This window comes from Phalacrocorax carbo, chromosome 3 (assembly GCF_963921805.1).
Source record: "Phalacrocorax carbo chromosome 3, bPhaCar2.1, whole genome shotgun sequence".
NCBI classification, from domain to species: Eukaryota; Metazoa; Chordata; class Aves; order Suliformes; family Phalacrocoracidae; genus Phalacrocorax; species Phalacrocorax carbo.
The window spans coordinates 42,992,754-43,017,257 of record NC_087515.1 but is presented as its reverse complement, the minus strand read 5'-3'; the positions used below and the strand labels follow the sequence as shown (position 1 = coordinate 43,017,257).

At 42.4% G+C, this 24,504-nt stretch overlaps 2 protein-coding genes across 2 annotated transcripts; both read left to right on the top strand.

Moving 5' to 3' along the window:
- The first annotated feature begins 263 nt into the window (after positions 1-263).
- SNRPB2 (small nuclear ribonucleoprotein polypeptide B2) lies at positions 264-8,789 on the top strand. Its single transcript, XM_064446732.1, has 7 exons — positions 264-411; positions 718-805; positions 3,038-3,210; positions 4,911-5,051; positions 6,157-6,210; positions 7,796-7,884; positions 8,411-8,789. The coding sequence occupies exons 2-7, from the start codon at positions 742-744 to the stop codon at positions 8,568-8,570; spliced, it is 681 nt and encodes a 226-aa protein (XP_064302802.1). The 5' UTR covers positions 264-411; positions 718-741; the 3' UTR covers positions 8,571-8,789.
- Positions 8,790-12,664: 3,875 nt separating this feature from the next.
- On the top strand, positions 12,665-17,677 carry OTOR (otoraplin). Its single transcript, XM_009509646.2, has 4 exons — positions 12,665-13,238; positions 13,706-13,845; positions 14,416-14,526; positions 17,400-17,677. The coding sequence occupies exons 1-4, from the start codon at positions 13,115-13,117 to the stop codon at positions 17,421-17,423; spliced, it is 399 nt and encodes a 132-aa protein (XP_009507941.1). The 5' UTR covers positions 12,665-13,114; the 3' UTR covers positions 17,424-17,677.
- The last annotated feature ends 6,827 nt before the right edge of the window (positions 17,678-24,504 follow it).

Below are 24,504 nucleotides of genomic sequence, written 5' to 3'. Positions count from 1 at the left end.
TCCCCGGGCGCGACACCCCTCCAGCAAAGGGAGGGGCAGCCCTGGGGCACAGCAGGGCCTCGGAGAACTGAGGCCACTGCAGGGCCAAGCCTACCGGCAGACTGTTCTGCCTCTGCAGCGAGGCCCAGGAACGAATAGCCAATATCGTTTATTAAGCCGTGTTACTTAATTCGAGCTGCTCGTCGAACGGCTTTATGACCCGTTCCCCTTTCATCTCCCTGCCCCTCGTGCGTGAGCATCGGTCCTTGGGGAGCCCAACCAATATGGCGCCGGCAGCGTAACGACTCCGCAGGACGGCGACCTGCACTGCGCAGTCGCCACGCGGCATCGGCGCTTGGCACATCGATTGCTGCGCGAGCGGCTCTGTTGCCTGCGCCGCGTCACTGCAGGCTGCTGTTTCGGTGTGAGGAGGTGAGGCGGGTGGTGGCGTGGGCCCGGGCCCGGGCCCGGGCCCGGGCGGGCGGGAGCTGGAGGGATGGCGGCCTGCCTCGGGGCTCCCTTCTAAGAGCGCCCGTCCCGCCGTTCTTGGGGCCTGCCCGCGCGGGGAGGGTAGGGTAGGAACGGGGGTGCGTGCGGCCTGCAGGCGTGCAGCTCCCTGGGCAGTCCCCGGTCCCGCGTCGGGGGGAGCGGAGAGCTCCAGCTCCCCTCCCCGGGGTCCCGGCCCGCGCCTGGGCCGCCGGTAACGGCTAATGGCTGCCGCCTGTGCTCTGCCCGCAGGCAGGTCTGTGGCCACCGCCGAGGATGGACATCAGGCCGAACCACACCATCTACATCAACAACATCAACGACAAGATTAAGAAAGAAGGTATCGGTGTCCGTGACCCGCCTTTCACGGCGGGGGCTCCCGCACCGGGAGCACGCTCTCTCACGCAGTGTAACGCGCCGGGGCCTCGGGGACTGCCGGAGCTCCCCGAAGCGTCGCCCGGATGGTGGCCGCGCACCGAGCCCTCGGCACACAGCTGCTTGGGATAGAGCAGCAACAGCTGGAGGCAACAAGCGTAGCGCAACGGCGAAGTCTTCTTGTAAGCCGGGGCCCGTGTTTGTAAGGATTGCCTCGCTACTGTAGTTCTGTAGCTAACTCCTTACGTTAGGTTAGCTTGTCAGTGAATAACTAACGATAGCAGTAATGAGCATATCAATGGCACGCGTTTCGGTGGTCTGCAGTCCCCTCACTGAAATGTGGAAGCATCTGTGTGCTCCTCCTTTGTTTTGGTACCATGCAAAAGAGGTGAGCGTGGCATGAGCTAGCCTGCTTTGCATCTTTCTGCTGGAGACACTGCCTTGCAGTCACTGCAGCCCTCTGTAGAGACAGGTGACTGCATGCTGAGGCATTTTAGCTCCTCGCAGTGTTCTAAAAAAAAATATATCTTGCCCTTATCTCGCTGTGTATTCAATGTCTGCATCAAACCATCCACTTAAGACTTATGCTTAGCTTGTAATTCAAAATGATCAAGGTAATTTATTTGTTACTGTTTCTAAACTGAGTGGCTGGATCAGACTAGCTCTAAAATATTTCTTCAGGATGCTTCAGAGATGGATCTGAAAGTGGAAACAGCTTTGCTGAGAAGTTATTTATTTACTTGTCAAGATGGTTCTACTGCATAAATTTAACCTGAGGCTTTGTGTGTAGCATCTTAAGTGCCTTATAAACTAGTAAGTCTCCATTATGAAATTGCACGGTTATAATTTTTAAACGTAGGATTTCAAATTACCTGTAAAGCTTTAAAATGTGATATTTTTTTTTAAATACAGATTTTGAATTTATTTTTAAGGAAAGTGCTTTGATAAGAAAAAGTATAAAAGTTTAAAAAAGTATAGCTCTGCAGTTAGTCAAGAGTAGCTGGAGAAAGTGACAGTGGGCTGGTGTTATCAAGCCTCAACAGCAGTAAACAAGAGGCAGCGCTCTCATGTTGCTGAAATGCTTCAAGTTAGTTAATCATGCAATACAGAGGATTTATTTAGCTTGATTGGATGAATTTAGGGTTTAATTTGGCGTGTAGTCAGGTGATTTCCACTGCTCTGTTACCCCCACAGGAAAGAAGTTTTTTCTCACATTGAACTGGAACTTCCTGTGTTCCAACTTGAGCCCATTGCCCCTTGTCCTGTCATTGGGCACTATTGAAAAGAGCCCAGTCCCATCATCTGACACGCACCCTTTAGATATTTATAGGTATTGATGAAATCCCCCCATAGTCTTCTCTTCTCCAGGCTAAACAAACCCAGGTCTCTCAGCCTTTCCTCGTATGGGAGATGCCCCAGTCCCCTGATCATCTTTGTAGCTCTCCACTGAACTTGCTCAAGCAGTTCCACGTCCTCCTTAAACTGGGGGGCCCAAAACCAGACACAGTACTCCAGATGGGGTCTCACTAGGGCAGAGTAGAGGGGGAGGATAACCTCTCTCAACCTACTGGCCACACTCCTTTTAATGCAGCCCAGGATACCATTGGCCTTCTTGGCCACAAGGGCACATTGTTGGCTCATGGTCAGCTTGCTGTCCACCAGCACTCCCACGTCCTTCTCAATAGAGCCACTTTCCAGTAGTTCAGCCCTCAACCTGTACTGGTGCATGGGGCTGTTCCTCCCCAGGTGCAGGACCTTGCACTTGCTTTTGTTGAATTTCATCAGGTTCCCCTTGGCCCAGCTCTCCAGCCTGTCCAGGTCTCACTGGATGGCAGCACAGCCTGCTGGTGTATCAGCCATTCCTCCCGGCTTGGTATTGTCAGTGAACTTGCTGAGGGTATGCTTTGTCCCTTCCCCAGCACAGACCCCTGGGGAACACCACTATCCTTGCATAATTTTTACTCCCTTAAAATGGATGGCGGTACAGCTTTTTCACTAGCTGAATACTTGAGGTGTGAAACTTAAGCGTTATACACCAACTTACAAAAACTGGGCAAATAAACTTGTACTCATGCAACAGTTTTGACTAAAGTCATATAAGGTATCACTCTGTGAGCTAAAGCTGTCAAAACTGTTGTCCCTGAAGTGGACATTTGCATGTAACCTGTTATAATCTATTTTTTCCTATTGTCAACAGAACTGAAGAGGTCACTGTATGCGTTATTCTCACAGTTTGGCCATGTGGTTGACATTGTGGCTTTAAAGACTATGAAGATGAGAGGACAGGCTTTTGTTATATTTAAAGAACTTGGATCATCTACCAATGCTTTGAGACAACTACAAGGCTTTCCATTTTATGGGAAACCAATGGTAAGTTGTTTTATTAGCTTTTTAAAGAAAAGAAAATTGCCATGGTACCGTACAGTGGCTTGGTATTTGCACCTTGTGAACTAACTATCATGTGTACTTGTAATTGTGCTTTTAATCAGTTGCATCACATCTTGATGAGTATATGTATTTATGTATGCTAGAGGGATATTGGAGAGACTGTAGCTAAAGCACACACAGATGTTGAACTTACCACTTAAGAAACCTAAGTGGTGGCTTTCTATGCTCGATTAAAGTTTTTCAGATCTTAAATAAGTCCATTTTATTCATGTGTTCTTTGAACTGATTAAATTAATTGTGTAATGTTATTGAAATTAGGTGCCTGCAGTTAATTTACCTAGAGTAACCTTAATTACTATTATATTTGTAACAAATAGCTAGAATATGATGCTTCCTTTTTGAGGTAACAGTGAGTAGGGTGAAGATTTTTGCAGTTTTACTTCCCAGAAATCAACAGATGTGACCAGTGATTTATTTTTTACATTGATGGCCAGTTCTGCTTGTGCATGCATCAGATCACCAAGGCAAATCACTGAATTCAGTATAACTTCCGTGAAGCAAATAACACTGCTGGTTGATAGAATGTGATTTAATCACATACTCCATAACATGCAGAATAGCACAATTGACATGTTGTTGGCTGCTTGGAAAATTAGGCATCTCTTAATTCAGCAACTATTTGTGAGGCGTAAAGGTACATGCAAATTGCCCACTTGACTCCAGTGATGGATGGATATATTAATAGTGGCTTTCAGCATTAAGGAGAGCACAGACAGTTGTGTTGCTGAGCCACAAGTTTTTTTCATTAACATTTTTAGATTCTCTAATGAAATCATTAACAAGGAATTGTGCAAGCTCAGTTCTGTCACCCTTTCAGAGTTTTGTTCTCAGTAAAACTCAAGAGGAACTAAAACGATTAAGGCTTCATAAGCTTTCAGGTGTACTTCCCTCTTTGAATATTGCCTGTAGCACGCATACTCTATCTAAGCACTAAACAAAAGCATTTTAAAAAAAATCTTAAACTGCTGTGTAATTTTGTATGGAGGTAGTCTCTGATAGTGAAAGCTACAGGACTCTGTGTGTATGATGTTGCACACCTCTATACTGATAGTTGAATCTGCTTACCTCCCCAATTAGTACATCGGGCAGCCTTTGTCAGAAAACCAGCGCCATTGTGCTGCTGACACGATTTATTGAATCTGGTTTGGGTTAAGGCAGATGGCTGCCTTCCTATTTAAGAATTCAGAGTTTTGCTGAACTCAATTTTCTGCAGATTCCTGAGGAATCACTGTATGATTCTAATTCCCCTTAAAATGGGGTTAAAAAAATCCTCTCAGATTTTTTAAAGAAGGTAGTGCCAATTTTCTCAAATGTTCTTATATTGCTTTGTACATCTGTTACCTTGACAGATGTTAAAAAGACGCTGTTAGATTAATAGAGTTCCAATTTCAATGGGTTAAAATTAGTAATATCCATCTTAGGTGTTGTTTTTTAGAGTTCCATAGTTGTGCTCAGAATTAAGAAGATTAGATACTCTGTAAGCATACCTACAGTTTATAACAGTATTTTTAATGTAGGAAGTAAAAAAATGTGTAAATGCACAGTCCAACACAGTGAAAGTGGTGCAAGATGTTCAGTATTATTAACTGCAAAATGTGCTTTTTTTTTCCCCTTTTAAAAAGCGTATTCAGTATGCAAAAACAGACTCTGATATCATCTCTAAAATGCGTGGTACTTTTGCCGATAAGGAAAAAAGGAAGGAAAAGAAGAAGGCCAAATCTCTGGAGCAGTCAGCAAATGCAGCAAATAAAAAGGTTATCCAGGTAGGCTGCTTCTCTGTTCAGAAAAGAAAAACCAAACACACACAAAAGTTTTTTAGGGTGTTTTTTGTGGTGGGGCCTTTTTTTTTTTGATGAAGTATTGCCTTTTGGTACTTCTCAATTCCCTAAATTGTGGTCTGTTAATATCTACTGCTCTTGAGTACTCCCTAGAAGTTGCAGGAGAGGGGGCTGATCGAATAGTCCTTGCTGTTCCTTCCTCCCCTGCTGCTTTCTTATTACCAGATGGAAGCAAAGATATAGGGCAAAGGCACAATAAACCAAAAAAGAAACTAACCACTTTTTAACAGGGAAAAGAAGAAGGGGTATGTGCTCATCTCTAATGCAAGCTTCAAGTGCTTAACCACCTTTTCCCTTTGGCGTTTTAATGCCCTATTTGGTCTGTAAGCACTGAAGAATGGCAAACAGGAACATTTACAGGTACATGAAAGGGAGTTGGCTTGCAGTGCATCTCCATTAAGGGTTAGTCTGGCCCAAACTAACAACATCTAGTAATTTCTGTGCTGAAGTACAGCAGAAAACACCAAGGCACAGAGTTTGAATATTGTGTTATTTAACTATACTTCCTGCTAAGGAACAAATTGATATCAAGGAGAGATAAGAGTGTTCATAGAAAGCAACATTTTTTAGGAAGAACATTCCGATTTCTCAGGATTTATTAAAAAATCAATTGTTATATACAAATCTCTTAGCAAGAAAAATTGCTGCTACCTACAATGGTAACAGCTTTAGTTATCCTTTGCTAAACTGGAGTCCTTGGTGGAAACACCTGGTTTTCGCCGATGTCCCCTGTCTGGGCCTTCATTTTCAAAACTACTTCCTTTGGTGTATTAAACTGAATTTTATAACGTGGGGAAATAGTGATTTACAGTATCTGCGACTGATCAGATACTACTGATGTTTTCTCTTCGATTGTCTGGTTTTGGAGTTCAGCGAAATTAACATTTCCCTTCAGGAGGTATCTCATAAACAACAAATGTTCCTTGGATTGTAGCATTAAAAAACCCTTAACATACAGGAACACAGTGATGTGTGTTTATGTATTTCAAACAGAACACCTTTGTAAAACTATTTTGTACTTATTTACTAGGGAGCAACACAAAATTCAGCCAATGCCCCAGGGACTGCAGCACAGAATCAGCAGGTAATGCTGTTTTTTTTTCGTGACTGAAAGCACTAATGTTTAAAATTATTCTCTCTGAATAATGACTTGTTACACATGGAAACTTGAGGATATGTTTTACAGCCTCCTTTTGGTTCTGTGAGACATTTGTCTAACAGCTAAATCCCAGTAAACAAACAAATTCCACTTTTACTATATCTGGTTGACAGGAAATTAAAATCTGCAGTTTCTCATTATTCACAGAAAACTGGTATTAAGAAATCTTACTTGGTTCTTAAATTTAGACTGTGCTGAGGTTCAGTTGAAGGATTCTTAATTTTCTTTTTTATTGTTGATAAATCTACTTTAACTTATTTTGTTCTAGTAGTAGAAAAGGAGAAAGACAGACTACACAGGATGCCAGAATATCTGCCTAAAAGCTTCCTTTCAGGAGTTTGGGGGTCCTCTGCTCACTTTTTCTTTTTTCTCATAAGTGTCCTTTGGAAAATAAGATTGTGTGGAGACATAGCAACAACTCTCTACACTTCACTCATCTTGTCCACTCAGTAATCTTCTCAATGATTCATGTGTGTTAGAAGTGGAGGTACTAAACAGCCAGGATTTGCAGGAGGGCAAATACTACAGAAGCATATCTTTGTCTGCCCTGCATCTCCTTCATGAGTGCTGTCATTTAGAATTGCCTACATAATCCACAGGGAAAAATGTCTTGCTCCCAGCCTGGTTTTTCTTACTGTACCTTGTTACAAATGATACCTGAATGTGTACATTAGTTTGCATTGAAGCACAACACTGAGTATTTGGGTATTTGTCTGAACTTCAGAAGTTTATTTTCTAATGGCACTGCCTGGAATATTTCCATCAGCTGACAGAAATTACCCTGCTGAGGCATTAACTTACTTGGCACCATTATCAGGACGTTTGAAGTTGTGGGGTCCGGTTTCTTTTATTTTTGTAATCTCCTTGATGACATAGGGAGATTCCAGCCTGCAGTCCAGTGTCAGCAAACTGACACACTCAGCCTTGTGTCTTGTGGGTTGCTACAAATTCATATTAGCAGGCAAATCTGGTAAATACTCTAAAGCTTTAAATCCAATGGGGTTTCTAATTAATAAATTTGAGTAGAGCTCTGTAGTAAAACCATGGGGGCTTTGTGGGTTTCAGTTGCCCAAAGATCTTCAGTATTTTGGTACTACTGCAGATGAACAGGGTATTTATCTTGGCCTCCCGCTGCTCTTCTGGAAGGATGTGAGTCTTCAGTAGGTTCTTCCACTGCCATACAGGTGTCTTGGACAGCACTACAGCCAGAACTTGACCACCTGGCTCCCACCCTGGCAGGGCTGAGAATACTAATACTGCACTATCACCTGTTGAGTTAAATATGATACCTAAGACAATATGTTATGTGATTTTTTTGTGGAAATTAATATATCCTTGTAAAAGAACCAAGGGGCTCTCTCTGCATATAGCATGAAGGTATACTGAAGTCCAGCTAGCAGTGTTATGAGCAAAACTAAGGATATGAGTCTTCGTTCAAATAATCATGCAGACAGATGCAGAGGAGCAGATAGCTGTGTATAATCTTCTGAGCTTTGATCTTCTGTTGCAGGTGCCTGATAACCCACCAAACTATATCCTTTTCCTTAATAACTTGCCTGAGGAAACAAATGAGATGATGCTGTCCATGTTATTCAATCAGTAAGTTTTGAATAGAAGGGACTTCTCCACTGAATTCTTCTGTTACCCGTATGCTTTTTCTCAGTTGGCAAGCTGACATTTTAGAAATGGGTTTCTCTGTAGGTATTTCAGTTCTTTGTCTTACTGCCAAGATTACACATATCAGTTCTAATGACTTGGTGCAGAAAGCAAATCTGATTTTTTTTTTTCAAAGCTGGTTTTGATTGTGTGATTTATTTACTATTAATCTGCACTGGATTTAAGTGGGTGAATGTAATATTAAAGACTTTATGACAGCAGGAGCAGTTTTAAAACTAGCTTAAGTTGCTTCTGTATGTGCAGAAGACTGATTAAATTGCTTCCACATAATAATCCTTAATGGAGGCATGATGCTACGGGTTGGACATGTAAAACCCTTCAATTTCAATCTTCTTTAGTAGTAACTGTTACACTAGGTAGACGCTTATTATAAGGTCTTATGGCTACTGAAGAGAGATGTATTATCATACTAGGAAATATTATCTGACTCTTTCACCTTAATTTAAAGGTTTCCTGGATTTAAAGAAGTACGCTTAGTGCCTGGGCGCCATGACATTGCATTTGTGGAGTTTGAAAATGAGAATCAAGCAGGAGCTGCTCGAGATGCTCTCCAAGGATTTAAGATTACTCCATCTCATGCCATGAAAATCACTTATGCGAAGAAATAATGGGATGCTCCTATAAAGGACTTCTGTGGATAGTTGGATTTTTAATGTGATGATACTTTGATCAGCTAGCATGTTTGCTGTTCTCTATGGGAAACTTAAGACTTGTGTAAAATTACCACAGCAGCCAGGACAGACATGAAATTTCCATGGATCTACTGGATAGTAAATCTTTGTGTTGAAATACTAATTTTTATAAAATTCAGTTTATGCTGTTTTCAAGCCATGTTTTTTCTTGAATATGTCTTCTTATGGATCTGTTCGGCAGGGCTTATTCAGTGTATTGGTTTCACTACTTTTAAGTTGACACTCATTTCTCAGAAGTGAGTGCTGGAAAAATAGCTGTCTTTCCAGGGTAAAAAGCGTAAGCAGGAATGCTAAATGTCAGCATAATCAGAATAAATGCAACACTCAGTCTTGAGCCTCACCATCAAGAGGACTGCTGCTTTTCAGCAAGAATAATTTTGTCACTTAAGAGAAAAAAACTTATCGTTAATGGGTTTTTTTTACCAGGTATGAGTAGAAATTGATTACAATTTGACAGCACTGTTGTTCAACTTGGTTTTGTCTTTATAATGATGGCTGATAGTAGAAGCAGGTCCACAGAAGAAACAAAAATTATGTGTTGTCTTCTCTTCTGCTCTTTCCAGCCCTATTACCAGTGATTTTAATAAACAGTTTAGGAAGAGCTTTCTGGCTCTTTACAAAGACAATGCAGATGAGCCTGATGGTCTAGTTTTAGGCAGGTTTTTCTAAAATACATGTCCTAATGCTTCCAAGTTTGTTGGTTTGGGGGTTTTTTTCCCCCTCCATTTGTCAGAAACCTTTTAAGGTCTTGTGTGACTTGGAATACAATGTATGCAGTGAAGTCATCAAATGTAGTATTGTGAGTTTTAACTGTTCTAAATATTTGGGTGCAAAAAATCACTTCAAAAGCTGAAGTATTTTGTTCAGGTGGTGGAAGACCTAAAAAGATATTTTAGGTTAAAATAATAATGACATTTGCTTAAAATGTGGTGAATCTTGCAGTAGCTGTTGCATGCTGTTGGCTAGGAGGATTGCAATCAGACCCTTGAAGATTAATGTTTGAGAGGAAGCTGTTGCACAGTGCTTGTCATGTTGCACCGTTCCTTGCTTATCGAACACACTCTCTGTGAGGCCTCTAACTGTCCTTTCAGACAAAGAAGACATGGAATAGAGTTAGCATGGTTTCCTTTAGAAGTAGTTCAGGTAAGTATTAGGGTAGCTGATGTTTAGGCAAGAAGCTACAAGGAAGACTCTGTTCCATTGTAGCTACACTGGAAGTGTTGAGGTTTTTTCTGTTTCCACAGTGATTTAGTCAGTGGGGACAGGAGGAAGGATGCTGGAGGCCATAGCCTTTCCTCTATGTCTGTGGCTCAGTGTAGCCCCTTCCTGTGTTGCCTGGGCTCAGCAGTAGCTGCAGAGCATCTTGTTTCCCCCAGTTTGCGTTCTGAAACATCTTAAACTTAACTTGAAACTGGTCTTTGGGCAAAGTGCTGCACCTTCAGGAAAGTATGGTTGATTTTTTTATTTTTATAAAATCTTGGTGTACTACTTAGTATGTTGTATATGGTAGTTCTGGCATGTCCAATTATTTTCTGAGCAAGTGCTATGTTTCAATGCACCTGTAAGCATAAAACTAGCTACATAGATCACCATTTTTGCATGAGACCTGAAAAATTTTTCATCTCCCAGAGTACATGGCAAGATGATGCCCCTTCCAGTGTCATCTCGGTTACTGTCATATCTTGTCAGTATCGTCCATCAGTTTCACTTCTGTGCCTGGTAAAATTATGGAGAAGATTATTCTGGGAGTTTTTGAAAAACACCTGAAAGGCAACACAGTCATTGGTCCCAGCCAGCACAGGTTCACGAGGGGAAAGTCCTGCCTAACAAATTTGATTTCCTTCTATGACAAGGTTGCCCACCTAGTTGACCAAGGGAAGCCAGTCGATGTGATCTTTTTGGATTTCAGTAAAGCTTTCAATACTGTCTCTCACAGTATCCTCCTGGACAAAATGTCCAGCATACAGCTGGATAAACACATAATGCAGTGGGTGAGCAGTTGGCTGATGGGTCAGGCTCAGTGGGGTTACCTCGGGCTGGTGGCCAGTCCCTAGTGGGGTTCTGCACGGATCCATCTTGGGGCCAGTACTCCTTAATCTCTTTGTTAATGACTTGGATGCAGGACTTGAAAGAGTATTAAGTTTGGTGATGACACTCTCAAGGGCAGAGAGGCCATGCAGAGGGATCTGGACAGACTGGAAGTTTAACAAGGGCAAGTGCTGGGTTTTACAGCCTTGGATGTACATACAGACTGGGGAACAAGAGGCTGGAGAGCAGCTCTGCAGAGGAGGGACCTGGGGGTTCTGGTTGATGACAAGTTTAACATAAGCTAACAGTGCCCTGGCAGCCAAGAGGGCCACCTGTGTCCTGGCGTGCATCAAGCACTGCACTGCAGCTGGGCAAGGGAGGGGATTGTCCTGCCTTGCTCTGCACTGGTGCAGCCTCACGTCGAGTACTGTGTGTAGTTTTGAGTGGCACAGTACATTAAGGATATAAAGCTGCTAGAGAGTGTCCAGAGGAGGGCCACAAAGTTGGTGCAAGGGTTTAGAGGAGAAACCATATGAGGAGCAGCTGAAGCCACTTGCTTTGCTCAGCCTAGAGAAGAGGAGACTGAGGGGAGACCTCATTGTGGTCTGCAGCTTCCTCACAAGGGGTGGAGGGGCAGGTGTTGATCTCTCTGGTGACCAATGACCGTACCGGAGGGAATGGCAGCAAGCTGTGCCAGGGGAGGTTTAGGTTGGGTATTAGGAAAAGGTTCTTCCCCCAGAGAGTGGTGGAGCACTGGAACAGGCTCCCCAGGGAGGTAGTCATGGCGCCAAGCCTGGAGATATTCACGAATCATTTGGACAACGCCCTTGGAGACATGGTGTGAATTCGGGGTTTTCCTGTGCAGGGACAAGAGTTGGACTTGATGATCCTTGTGGGTCCCTTCCAACTCAGGACATTCTATGATTCTATGACCTCCATATATGCATTTTTTCATTCCTTTTAGTGATTTGTTATTTCACAAGTACTCTAATGCTTGCAAGTGAAAATTGTTTCAGTGTGCCTGTAAGGGAGCAAAAGCGACTTACGTTATTCTGTCACGAACCTTATATTTTTCCTTCTGCAGTCATAATTTTATATGTATTACTTATGCTGTCCTTGCATCCTACTAGTCTGCATACATGAGACTACCACTGCATACCACTGCTCCTCACCTTTATTCACTTTGAAGGGTTCGTGTGGAGCTGCCTGAGAAGGAAGTTAGACACCACATACAGGAGGTTGGAGGAGGGAGTAATGGGCTGGAAGATCAGAGGAGAATGTGGTGAAGTCAGCTGTAATAGGAGGTGGTGCTAGAAACTGCAGGAGGCTTTCTTTAAAAGAGTGTGGGATTTGGATGACAGTTGACAGCTTCCTCTGTTCTGCTTGTTGACTGAAAGCTGGTACATCCAGCAGCTCTTCAGGTATGCTGGTGAATCAGGTAGTGCCAGGTCTCTGGAGCGACATTTTAGGAATCCCCAAACTGGCTCTTGGTCACTTTTAAGGACTGATCCAGACCAGCCTTCTGTAGCCTGACAGCTGTGATGTGAATCACTTGCAGGGCAGTAACTCCGGTGGTTGTTCCTTTTGTGTGTGTGCGCGTCTATTTTAATTAAGATACTCCCTAAAAGTCTTGCAAGGACAAGATTTTGGGAAGTTGGATGAATTCTGAAAGTCCTCTCCAAGGCATAAAGAGGACCTTTACAGTCAGCCTGTGGCACTGCATGCTGTTCAGCGTCTTGCATCTGCAAACTCTCAACAGAGTTCAGCTGTGTAAATAAAAGTTAATTGGTCACTGTCCTGGCAGTGTAACCTGCATGTTTGTGCCTCCCTGTGGAAGGGATCTCACCTGTACAAGTATGTGGTGCTTGAACTTCTAGACTTCAGATTTAAATTGCTGACTTACAAAGCCTTTTTACTGTTTCAACTCCCAAATGGTTTGTTTACATTTGCATCCATGTGTTAGGGTCCTAGAGGGTCCTTTCCGCAGACGGTAACAGGGAAATCTCTGCTGCTGAGGGTTTATGGTCCAGGGAAGATTACACTTGTCAGCGAGCATTTCGGAAAATGAAGGACTTGAGGATTTGTAAGGATGTAATTTCCTTTGCTGCTTACCAGGGTCTGACTTAATTTTATGTTCTCAAACTTTGCTTGAGGTGAGATTAAGACTATGGACAACTACAGGAAGGCTTAAAACATTTCAATAGTAAGTTTCTGATTGAAATGTTTTAATGTAGACTGGTTTTGGGAAGGGATTCCATTTCGTGAGTGGACCCTGAGGTCTTCCTCCTGCCTGGAGCTCCTCTGGTAGGGTGGAATGTAGCCCTGATCCCTTCCCACTGGCTCAACATGTTTGTCCAGGTGTCTGCCTTTTCCATAAAAGGCAGGGGTCGCTGGACTCAACCCACATTCAACAAGCGCTGCAGCAAAGAAAAATGACACAACGTGTTTATTTGGTTGTTTTACTTTTGTGTCTTAGATTAATGTGTCCTCTGGTAACTGGAATTTTTATGGACAAGCTTGCCAGCAAGAAGCAGTGTGCTGATGACAACTGTGTCTGTAAGTAATTTTACTTTAATTTTGAGGACAAAATAGTCTCAGAAATGACTGCAGTTTGGATGCAGTAGTGTGAGGGAAAACTACTTATTTAGGTCTGTTATATTTGTGTTGGCTTGTCACCTTTAAAAGCAGAGTGGGAGGGTTTGTGTAGAATGTCACATGTAGTTTTACTACAAAAAGGGTTTCATAAAGGACGTTTTGCACTCAAGTGGAAGGTAGGTGTAGAGAGGATTTTAACTTCCACTATGATGAAATGGCGTGTTCTTAAGCTGTTACTTTGCTCACTGGAGAACAGAATAATTAGCAGAACAAATTCGTGAAGGCCCTTTTAAATTTCAGGATAACCTACTTTTATCTGTAGAACTAGTTTCACATGTGTGCATATAAGCACACATGTATTTATATTTCTCTCTCTAAAAGTATATATGTATTTAAATTCATCCACCTCATTCTTTTTTTTTTCCTAGACACCATTTCCCTTGCCAGAGCAGAAGAGGATTATGATGCTCCAGACTGCAGATTCATTAATATTAAAAAAGGGCAGTTGATTTATGTTTACTCAAAACTGGTAAAAGAAAAAGACTCTGGAGAATTCTGGGCTGGAAGTGTAAGAGGAGATTCTTGTGTATATGAGCAAACCAGAAGTAGATTAACATGCGTTTCTGTCAAGAAGTGGACGTTTTAGGATGGGTTTTAAAGCAGCAACTTAGTTTTCAAAGTGAATGTTTAAACTTAAACTGATTGAGAAGTATTGAGGGATTTAATTTTTTTTAATGACATATCTTCAGTAACTATATGGTAATAATGAACTGAACCATAACAGAAAGGCTTACCAGTTCTTTTCTGTGGCTGTTTGGTGAAACTATAGAGGAGAAAGCTTTTATCACAGTTGGTCATAAAACTCTGAAATTTAAGGGAAGCAAGGGTAAATATTAGCTGCATTTATAAAAAAAAAATCCAGATAAACTATAGGTACTATTAATTTACTCCAAAACATGTATGCCTGTATCAGAGCTTCTGTTAATGGTTCATTTCACGTACCAGCTAATTGGAAACTAGGAAATCTAAAATCAGAGTAAGAAGCACTATTAGTAACTGCTTTTGACTAAATTATGAACTAGCTAAAACCAGATGAGACTGTTTTAAGGTACCTAATTATCCATCTTCTTCCTTGAAGGTTTATGGAGAACAGTATGAAGACCATATGGGGACAGTGGGTTATTTTCCTAGCAGTTTAGTCTCAGAACAACATGTTTATCAAGAAGCAAATAAGACTGTTCCTACAACGGTAAGGAATTTGCAGAAGCCCAGCTGGCTACATAATTATAGTTGGCTGTGTAATGCTAATTTGCTATAAAAACAAATCATAATTGTGGCAGTTGATTGTAGCATATCACAGATGCTTAGGGATCCAATCTTTAGGCCTTTACAGGCAAATAACCTCAATAAATTCTGAACATACGTTCTGATATTGCAGACATTGCAAGTGCTGCATTAAGGGTTCAATCCTATTAGAGTTCCTATTGATTTGAATAGTATTCCTGCAAGGCCGCAGAAGTTTTACCCAAACCATTTGCCATGTGTTGCAAGAAGCTTGCCTTTTTAGAGTCTAGATATTGCACTGCGTGCTTCAGTGAATGTACAAGTGAGCTTTCTATTAATTGTGTATATAGATGGACACTGTCATACAGAACTTCCAATTTACTGAAAGCATGCTTACTTCCTCACAACAAAGTTACTGGTACATCAAAAAGCTGAATTGAAAAGCTATTGGAAACACATTAGTGTTCTGTGAGTAAGCAGGCTGTATTTCTGAAAGGGTGATTGTCCCTGATTATGTACAGTAGTGTCTCATACATCAGAAAATTCATAATTTTACTGAAGATCGGAAACACTTCACAGAGGTGTAGAAGACAAGGGTCCTTTCTCAGATGGTTTGGCTTACAATTAATGCATACTAGTAGCTTATTTTCATGATTAAAACAAGTTGAGTGGTAGGTTTCCAGGAATTATCTTCATCGATATTGAATATTTAGCTATCTATGCCATTTTGCAGCATATGGCAAAATATGATTAGTGTGTCAATCTTGAAATTGTATATGGAGTCTTTAAGCTTAAGTCCAGATTACTAGATGGGTTTCATTAACACAGAGGAGATAAGTGAAAGGAAGGGGTTTTTTTTTCATGGTAATAGTCGCTAAGATTTGCATTATGTGTCAGACAAGTTTTATTTGAGGAAATGCGCATCTCATAAGCAATTGCTTTTCTTGACACTACATTAGGTTATTCTGAATGTGGCCCAGAAGCACTGCAGCAATTAATTAGTCACAGAACATGAAAGAATGACTAAAATATGTTTCTAAGCTCTCAACAATATGACAGCCATTCTGCTTGCATGGCCAGCTGAAGCAGAAGCAGAGGTAGGTTAAAGTGATGTTTTAGCCTGCAGGCAGACTCAGGGTCCAGAATGGGCTGTTGTCAGGCTACAATGCAGAACTTTAATTGGACCGTAGTTTTCTTTCACACAACTAACAACGCAGACTTCAACAGTCATTTCACCCTTACTTCACATTCTTGCTATGTAGGAACTTTGCAATGAAAAGCAAGGGCAGGGCGATACAGATAGTTCTTTTCCTTGTTCTGTTGCTCCCAGTCATACATTGCAAATATGACCTTAAGGATCTGACTCTAAGTTCACATTTAAAACAGTCTACAGCCCATCTTGACCAATCTGTGTATGGGCATGCTGCAGAAATATCCCTTAAAGGTGCTGTTTTATGCAGAGCTAGTGTTGTGCACCACCATACTGCCTTTAATGCCACCAGCCTTCCATCTGCAAGTCAGAAGCCGTTATCTTGCTCACAGCTCTGTAACCTTCTTCCACACCGCTGGCAATGTTTTTGCCTTCTTTTCCTGGCCTTGCACCTGCAAAGCCCAATATTGGTGTTACGATGGGTTCATCCTGGGAAGGGGTTGCCATTTATCTTAGGGGACCTGATGATGCTCAAAGCCTAATGGTTAATCAGCATGCAGCATCTGCCCCTGATCAAAGCACCGGGTAGCACAGACAAATGGCTTTGTGTGGAGGAGCAACTGATAGGGAACTTGATGGGGAAAAATGTTGGGGGGGGCATCTGCTGCGTTGGAGTAAAGCATGAAAGAGGACATCAGCCTGGGGGCCTCTGGGTCTCTGACCCTCCTTCTGATTTCCTCCCCCCTCCCCCCCAAAGTAACCTTCAGTGTTGGGAGTCAATGTATGCCATCAGCTACCGACCCTGCTAGTAAATGTTTCAGCCTGTGAACTTCTCTCAGCATCCTTTTGTGCAGCACTGGGTAATCCATACCTGTTTGTTGCTGTTCAAGCAATAAATCTTAGGAAATATTTTTTTCCCCAGTGCTGTTACTTCTGAACCATTGAATCACACTTAATACAACAGGCTCAATACAATATACTGCGTGTACTACAAAGCAGTGTTGAATTGCGTATCTTCCCTCAATCACTTAAAATTGGTCATTTGCTGGCTAAAATGAGAGTACTTTCATTACCAGTAAGCATCTGTTCCGAAACAGCTCCCTGTCTTCTGCTTCCAGTGGACAGCTATATGTGATATGCTGGTCTAATGTAAATGTTGTACAGTTTGAGCACCACAGTGTGACAATTCCCTGCAGCAGAATTGAGATCTACATAGCTATACAAGATAATAGCACAAAGTTAGATGAAAGCAATATGGTATGGAAGTCTAATACTGGCATTTATATTTTAGTCACATTTCTCTGTAGCAAGTGTATCGCATAGCCTCAGTCTGTGTAAGGCATCTTTTTCACGTGTGATTAGGAACTCTTTAAGGATAAAGGGTTACACATGGCTAATAAATCCAGGTATGGATGTGGGAATACAAAACAAAAAAGGGGAGATAAAGTGATCATTTGAAATGAAGAGAGAAGGTGGAATTGCCTAAATCGCTTTAAAAATTTGTGTCAGGAACAGATTATCCCAGCTATGCAAAACGAGTCAAGAGACCTTTTTCTTTTCCAGAATACTTTGAGTATATTATAGTGTATTCTGCATTTGAATCTACTCATGTATCTTTGGGGGGTGATAAAGGACAGTTAATCCTTCAGTAATCTGAAAACATCTTGCCTTTTAATTCTCTTTTTCAGGACATTGATTTTTTCTGTGAATAGCTCTGAAAGCAGTTGAGTAATTTTGGCTGCTACCAGGGGAAGCCGACAGGAGGAAACCTGGACACCCTCCCTGAACGCACAGCCCTTCCTGTTAATAGATGTTTGTGAAACAAGTAATCCTTCTTCAAGACAAGAAAGTTTTCATTTAAAGGGAGTGATTTGGGATGGGGAAATAATCTCACACAGGATTTATTCTTTAGAATTTTTACCTGCATATACTTCATTACTTGTTAATAAAGCTAATAGCCTTTGAATTGCTGTAAGTCTGTGTGGTATAAATATGCTGTGTATGGGATTAGATGCATGATTTTCACCTGCATTTTCCTGCCATAACCTTACACTATGTATTAGATATTAAAAATACCTTCCTTGGGTGAGCCATCTGTGACTCGCTGGAATAAATAGTTTTTGTTCCAAGAGCCTATCCAACAACTGAGAAATCTCCAGTAACTAAATACGGGCTTTAGCAGTGTGTTGAAAAGAGTATCTCACCCATCGTGTGTGCTGGTATGGGGCGTGTTCAAGCCGAACCTGGCTGAGGGCCATGGGCTGAAACAGGAGGATGGGCCAAGGCTGGGGCTGGTGCCTGCCCAGGACCTCCCCCAGCCTAGAGGGAGCACAGTGTCCTGCTGCTCCCCTGAGCGCTGGTACAGGGGACATTTAGTCTCTGCTCAATGCTCAAAGTGTACGAGAATTGGAGGAGGTATCCTGCTGATCCCTCTCAACAGCCGTAGTGCTAGCGCTGGGATGCCTGCTGTGTCGTGGAAGAACCTCACTCATGAAATCGGGTGAAGAAGTAGAAAACGTACGTGTGTAATTTTTTACCAACAAGCATGCTGCTGAAGCCACAGAATAGAGATGGGTACTCTGTCGCGGCAATTAAAGCCGCCTTTAAATTTAATTTAAAAAATTAAATCCGCCCCCGAGCCCCCTCTTGTGGCAGCCCGGCACCGGGCGAGGGTCCCTGCGCCTCAGCCGGCGGAGAACCTTCGGGGAGGGCGGGAGCGAGCGCCCGCCCCCCAGCGTGGCAGCCAATAGGAATCGGGCATTCCCTGCCCCCCTCGTGACCCCGACTCGCGCAGGTACCCGGGAGGAGGAAAGGGCCGTCCCCGCGGGACACCATGACAAAACATTCTAGGACCAGTAGTACTTGCATTCGTCAAAGTCCTCTGGCAGGGTTGTCTGTGAACAAAGTTACTTTTTAACCAACAAAGTGTAATTTTTTTTTAGCGGGATCGTTCCAACTGAGCACAGCTTTCCAAGGTGAGGTGTTGCAATTGTACACGTTCATTTTAGATAGTCTTTATGGAAATGCATCCTATATATGGTCACAAGTTAGAAGCTGCGGGTACCAGAAAATTATGCGTAGTAGTAGGTGTTTACAAACAACACACAAAATACATTAAATTGCGCTATGGTTATAATGAATGAAAATTGTGAGGTTTAGCACTTGCTATCAGAAAATACAAGTTTTTCCCCAAATCATCATCATCTCAGGTAATTGCTTACAGCTATTCATGTACACAGTTCTACATAGATGTGTAAGAGGCAGATGTAAAAGGTTTTATATACATTTCTTCACAAATAATTTCTTCCTTTTCTCTTCATCTATAGTGCAAGAGCTCCAGGGCAGGAGAATCGGACTTTCTGTGGTATAAAGCGAGACCAGTGCACTTAATTTAACCCATGTCCTTGTAAAGAAAAGGTTGCAGACAAAACTCCTGTTAGCTCCTGTTAGCTCCTTAACCAACTTCTATCAGCTATGGATACTTCAGGAGAGTTAAACAACTAAGAGGAGAACACTTTCAGTGCGGAATGCATACAGCAGGGAGTAGGTATACATATATTGTTCTTTTTGAGCTTGCATGAAGGGCAATATTTGGAGTATCAGTGAAAAACAGCCTGCTATGACTTCTTTGGCACTTACAGCAAGCCTGGGGCCGTTATGGCAGAATGTGGGCGGTATGTATTTATTTCTCTTTGCCTTTTCCCTGGCAGTCATCAGAGGCCCTGTTCTGTGGTGATCTGTTCTGTGCAGAAAATAACTCAGCAGGCTTTCAAGGGTCGTCAAAGTCTGTCTTTGCTACTTGAAAATCTAATTCTGAGGAAAGTAAGATAAGGGTTCACTTTTTGTGGTATTCATAAAGCATATGGCTGTGAAGAAGTATTGTTCTGGCAAAGCTACTTGTCTACTGAATTCATCCTCTAATGTCCAACTGTTGAATGGTTTCCAATCTAATGAAGCTTTATAGCACCTTTTGTCTGCACAATGTCATAGGCACTTATTTTACATATCCACTTTGTAAAACTGTCATTCACATGCACTGACGACCTATGCCACAATCTGAACTCTGGTAATGATAGACTAGATAAACTTATGTGACTTATCAGCAGGATCTTGTCTTGTCCAAAGGAGAATTGTGAGTTCATTCATTAGTCACTAGGGACATGATACAATGAATGCAGCAATTCCTGATCTTTATGGCCAGTGCCTCTTTGAGGGCAGGCTCTTAATTGTAAATGCTACACCGAGAAGGCCTGTTAGGTAGATTCACTTTGCAAGGGATGGTGTGTGTACTCAGAAGAGTGGAGATGTTGCAGCCTGACATGGTCTTCTCACTTTAGAGAAGATACACAGCATGCTTCAATTGTCATTCGTTCACTTGAATCAAATCATCGGTGCCTGGTTTTATTTTCAGTATGCCAATTTTCATTATCTTATCACAAGTTTCACAACCTTTGATTAACTTAAAATTGCTAAGGCCTGATTATTACAAGAGAAAAATGAGAATCTCGTGTTTTTAGAAGAAAGTCTAAGCTTCTGCCCTTTCCAAATGTAGGGAAGTGTGATGACCTTAATCTTAACAGCACTAGTGCCAAAGGTAAAAAAAACGATCCCAGACTTGTATAATGAAATTTTGGGGAAGTGGGGAAGGGAGAAATGGCAGGGGAGCACGGGATGTCTGTAGAAAACTTTTGAGTGCTTGCAGTTGGGAGTGAAGTTGACAGTTAAGATCAATTATTTTGACACTGAACACAGATCTGCTTTCTGCACTTCACATTCTTAGGTGAAGCTCATTTCAGAGCAACACAGCTTGCCATTCAGACCCCTAAGTGTTCATGCTGTAGCGTACCTAGCTGAAATAAACAGGAGCTGACTTTCAGGAGGAGAGGGGAATCAATATTATGCTAGCAAGCAGTGGAGGATGCTTTTGATTTTTCTAGTTTCTTTATTTTTCCTCTGCAGTGATTATTGTCCTTGCAGTTTCTTCCAGCTGCAATGGGATTTGATCCTTTGGTTGCTGGTGGGAGCAGCGTTGTTTGGTGAACGCAGGGTGACATCCAGCGGCTGGCTTCTGCCTGGCCGTAGGAAGGACTGTTTAGAAGGACTGTGTAGGAAGGCCAGTTAGTAGCATCAGAGGGACACCCCACCCAGGAGGGCCCTCAGGGGTCTCCTGCCTAAAACTAAAGCAGGGTCACACTGAATCCACATCAGAGTGCTCACGGATTTGCCCAGTCTTGAAAACCTCCAAGGACCCTGAGTAATTCGTTCCTTAATTATTCTCATAGTGAAAACTACATTCTTTATCTAAAACTTGGGTTTTTTTCAGTTAATGTCCATTGTCCCTTTTCCTCCACAGAACAACTCAGTAAGATCCATGTTCTCAATAAACCCCTTGTAGTTTTGACTGAACAAGTCCAGGTCCCACAGCTTCTCCTCTCAGGGTGGGTGCCCCCCTGCCCATCTCACTGTCTCTTCACAGAAAGTGCTCAAATTGCACAGCAGCAAGCCAGGCTCCTGATTTGGCTTGTTGTTAACAATAAGGATGACAGAGTTTATGAAGGATTCACACATGCTTATCTGATTCTTACTTGTGATGGCACTAACATTTTACACGGGAGATTTTTTCCTAATTACGTACACTGCTGTAAGCATCTTGTTATCTATTCTACTAAAAATAAACATGCCTTAGGGCTTATGAAAGATGACAAGAAAGAAGTTCACTTGGGGCTTTCCTGCAATGTGTTTCTTCCACAGAAAATATGTTCTTGCCACCACAACTTTGTCATACCAATGCACTCTGTCAACAAGAGCACTGTATGTTCTTGAAGAGTGCTGGCCCTGTAGTGAGGAGACAGTATATGAGATGCCCATACCCACAGGGGGGTGGTGTTACCAGCACATCAGCCAGCTCTGTACAACAAACAGCAGGCAGATGATAGGTGCCAAGTTCCTTACAGGTTGCAGCATGAAGACTTTGGAGGAGGGTAAACAACATCCCCAGCTGCCCCTGGTGCAGGGCTAAAGAAAGGCTAATTGGAGCCTTGACTGGGATCAAGGAGAGGGGGATGAGCAGCAGCTGCTATAAAAATCACCACCTTGGTAGAGAGGGGGGAAAGTTAGCGGTTGTAAAGGCAGGCTGATGGAAGCTGGGTTGGGTGAGGATGAGAAGTGGTGACCTCTTATTTGAAATGTGGAGTCCTGTGTTGTTCTACTCTTTCTTCCCCAAGTACTTTATTTGATATTTCAGTTGGCTGTTGCAAGAAGATACCTTTCTGATATGAGTTTGAAATGTTTCATGACCTTGAGATTTAGGAATCCTTGGTATGGGGTAGCCAGGTAAGGAAAATAATAACGAGAGAATATTATTGCTAACCTTGGGGCCTGAGCTGATTCTTAAAATAATGCTTGTTATTAAACTATTCCTAGTTTATTTACTGGAAATACCTGATTTAAGCTGAAAGATAGGTTTTTTCCTTTGCTTTTCTCTGGCAAAGGAAAGATGCTTTATCTTTCATTGGCTGACACTGACCTCTCTGCAAGGTTTTCTTTCTTTACAGCCTCTAACCCCTGCTTGGTTTTTTTGAACTGGTGTGGTATGGCTGTATCACCAGCCATCAGAGGGGACTGATGGGTTTGTTGCACAAACCCATCTTCCAGGTTTAGAAATGGCTGGTTTTTTCAGGGGTGGGTGGGAAAAAAACCTACTTTGGAATGAATGAATAGTGTTATGTCAAAGCCAACCACAAGGAACAAGCGTGAGGCTGCTCAGACTAAAATTTCACTGCAAGCCCATGAAAAACAGGAGCTCAGAATATATGGTGTTGGGTAAAACTGCATGAGTATTTAGTAAAATGTTGGGTTGATGGTTGGACTTGATGATCTTGGAGGTATTTTCCAACCTTAATGATTCTATGTTTCTATAAAATATATACACTTAATACTTGAGTTTCTTAGTATTGCTTAAACAAAGGTGTGAATGTCTCTGAAGAGTGTAAAATGTGAACACTTAGTTTTGAATAAGTACACAAACTGTAAAGCTTGTCTTACATGATAGTGTGGTGAGAATGCAGCTTAAAGACAGCTCTCCTGTCTGTATTGTAACACTTGTTTTGATATACGCTATAGCAAAGCACTGCCTATGGTCAGGCTCTCAAATAGTGGCAGCGATGTTAAGATTTGTTAGAGGGTTTCACCAAATTTTTTTTTTTCCATACAGGGGGAAACTCCCATAAAAGGAGACTGGGCTCCACTACTGTATTTTTGCCACAAGAATGTGTAAAATTGCTTAACACGTGGACTAAATTTGGGGGTGTAGTACTCAGCTCTACTTGGATCTTTTTCTTTCCCTATGGTATATATCCTTTGAAGAGCAGTTTGGAAGAGAAGAGCTGCTAGTCCATCTGCTAGTGGTTGTGTTGGAGTATAGCCCACACTGGTTAGTATTCTGTTGTGAATCTACCAGATTCAGTGACGTTTTGTTGGATAAAGATTCATAGAATCAGTAAGGTTGGAAAAGACCTCTAAGACCATCAAGTCCAATTGTCAAACCAACATTACCACGTCTCCTAAACCATGCCCTCAAGTACCACGTCTACATGTCTTTTAAATACCCCCGAGGATGGTGACTCCACCATCTCTCTGGGTAGCCTGTTCCACTGCATGACTACTCTTTCAATAAATAAATTTTTCCAAATATCCAACCTAAGCCTCCTCTGATGCAGCTTGAAGCCACTTCATCTTGTTCTATTGCTAGTAACTTGGGAGAAGAGAACAACACCCACCTCACTAGGAACTCCTTTCAGGAAATTGTAGAGTGTGATAAGGTTTCCCCCCAGCCTTCTCTTCTCCAGGCTAAACAACCCCAGTACCTTCAACCTCTCCTCATAAGACCTGCTCTCCAGATCCTTCATCAGCTTCATTGCCATTCTCTGGATGCACTCCAGCAACTCCATGTCCTTCTTGTAGTGAAGGGCCCAAAACTGAACACAATATTCAAGGTGTGGCCTCACCAGTGCCAAGTACAGGGACAATATTGCTTCCCTACTCCTGCTGGCCATGCTATTCCTGATACAAGCCAGGATGTAATTGGCCTTCTTGGCCACCTGGGCACACTGCTGGCTCATGTTCAGCTGCTGTCAACCAACACCCCCAGGTCCTTTTCCTCTAGGCAGCTTTCCAGCCATTCTTTCCTCAAGCCTGTAGTGTTGCACGGGGTTGTTGTGACCCAAGTGCAGGATGTGGCCATTGGCTTTGTTAAATATCCTGTAATTGGCCTTGGCCCATTGATCCAGCCTCTGCAGAACCTTCCTACCCTCCAGCAGATCAACACTCCTACCCAAATTTGTGTCATCTCCAACTTACTAAGGGTGCACTTGATCCCCTCATCCAGATCACTGATAAAGATATTAAACAAGACTGGCCCCAAAACTGAACCCTGGGGAACACCACTCATGACTGGCCACCAAATGGATTTAGCTCCTTTCACCATTGCTCAAGTCCCAGGCAGACTTTCTGGAACCCAGAGATGGAGAAATCCCTCTGCATGCGTAATAACCTAGGGGGCTGGATATTCGGCTGTGATACAGGGAAATCCTATTTCTAATTCCTGGTGGTTGAAACTCTGACTAACTGCATTGTGAGAAACTGAACTAAGGTATTGTTTATTAAGACTTATGTTAAGCTCAATGTAAAGGTTATGCGAAGAATACCTCCCAGGCATGCTTATGCAAGATAACCATCAGATGTCCAAACTTATCGACAGAGATAGGACAAGCAACCCCATATCACCAGGAAGCA

Excerpts from the sequence above, each read along its gene's own strand:
- SNRPB2 (XM_064446732.1), top strand. The coding sequence starts at position 742 with ATGGACATCAGGCCGAACCACACCATCTACATCAACAACATCAACGAC. Across the intron at positions 5,052-6,156 it reads CAAATAAAAAGGTTATCCAG|GGAGCAACACAAAATTCAGC; the intron begins GTAGGCTGCTTC and ends CTTATTTACTAG. Across the intron at positions 7,885-8,410 it reads CTGTCCATGTTATTCAATCA|GTTTCCTGGATTTAAAGAAG; the intron begins GTAAGTTTTGAA and ends CTTAATTTAAAG.
- OTOR (XM_009509646.2), top strand. The coding sequence starts at position 13,115 with ATGACACAACGTGTTTATTTGGTTGTTTTACTTTTGTGTCTTAGATTA. Across the intron at positions 13,846-14,415 it reads GAGAATTCTGGGCTGGAAGT|GTTTATGGAGAACAGTATGA; the intron begins GTAAGAGGAGAT and ends TCTTCCTTGAAG. Across the intron at positions 14,527-17,399 it reads ATAAGACTGTTCCTACAACG|GACATTGATTTTTTCTGTGA; the intron begins GTAAGGAATTTG and ends TCTCTTTTTCAG.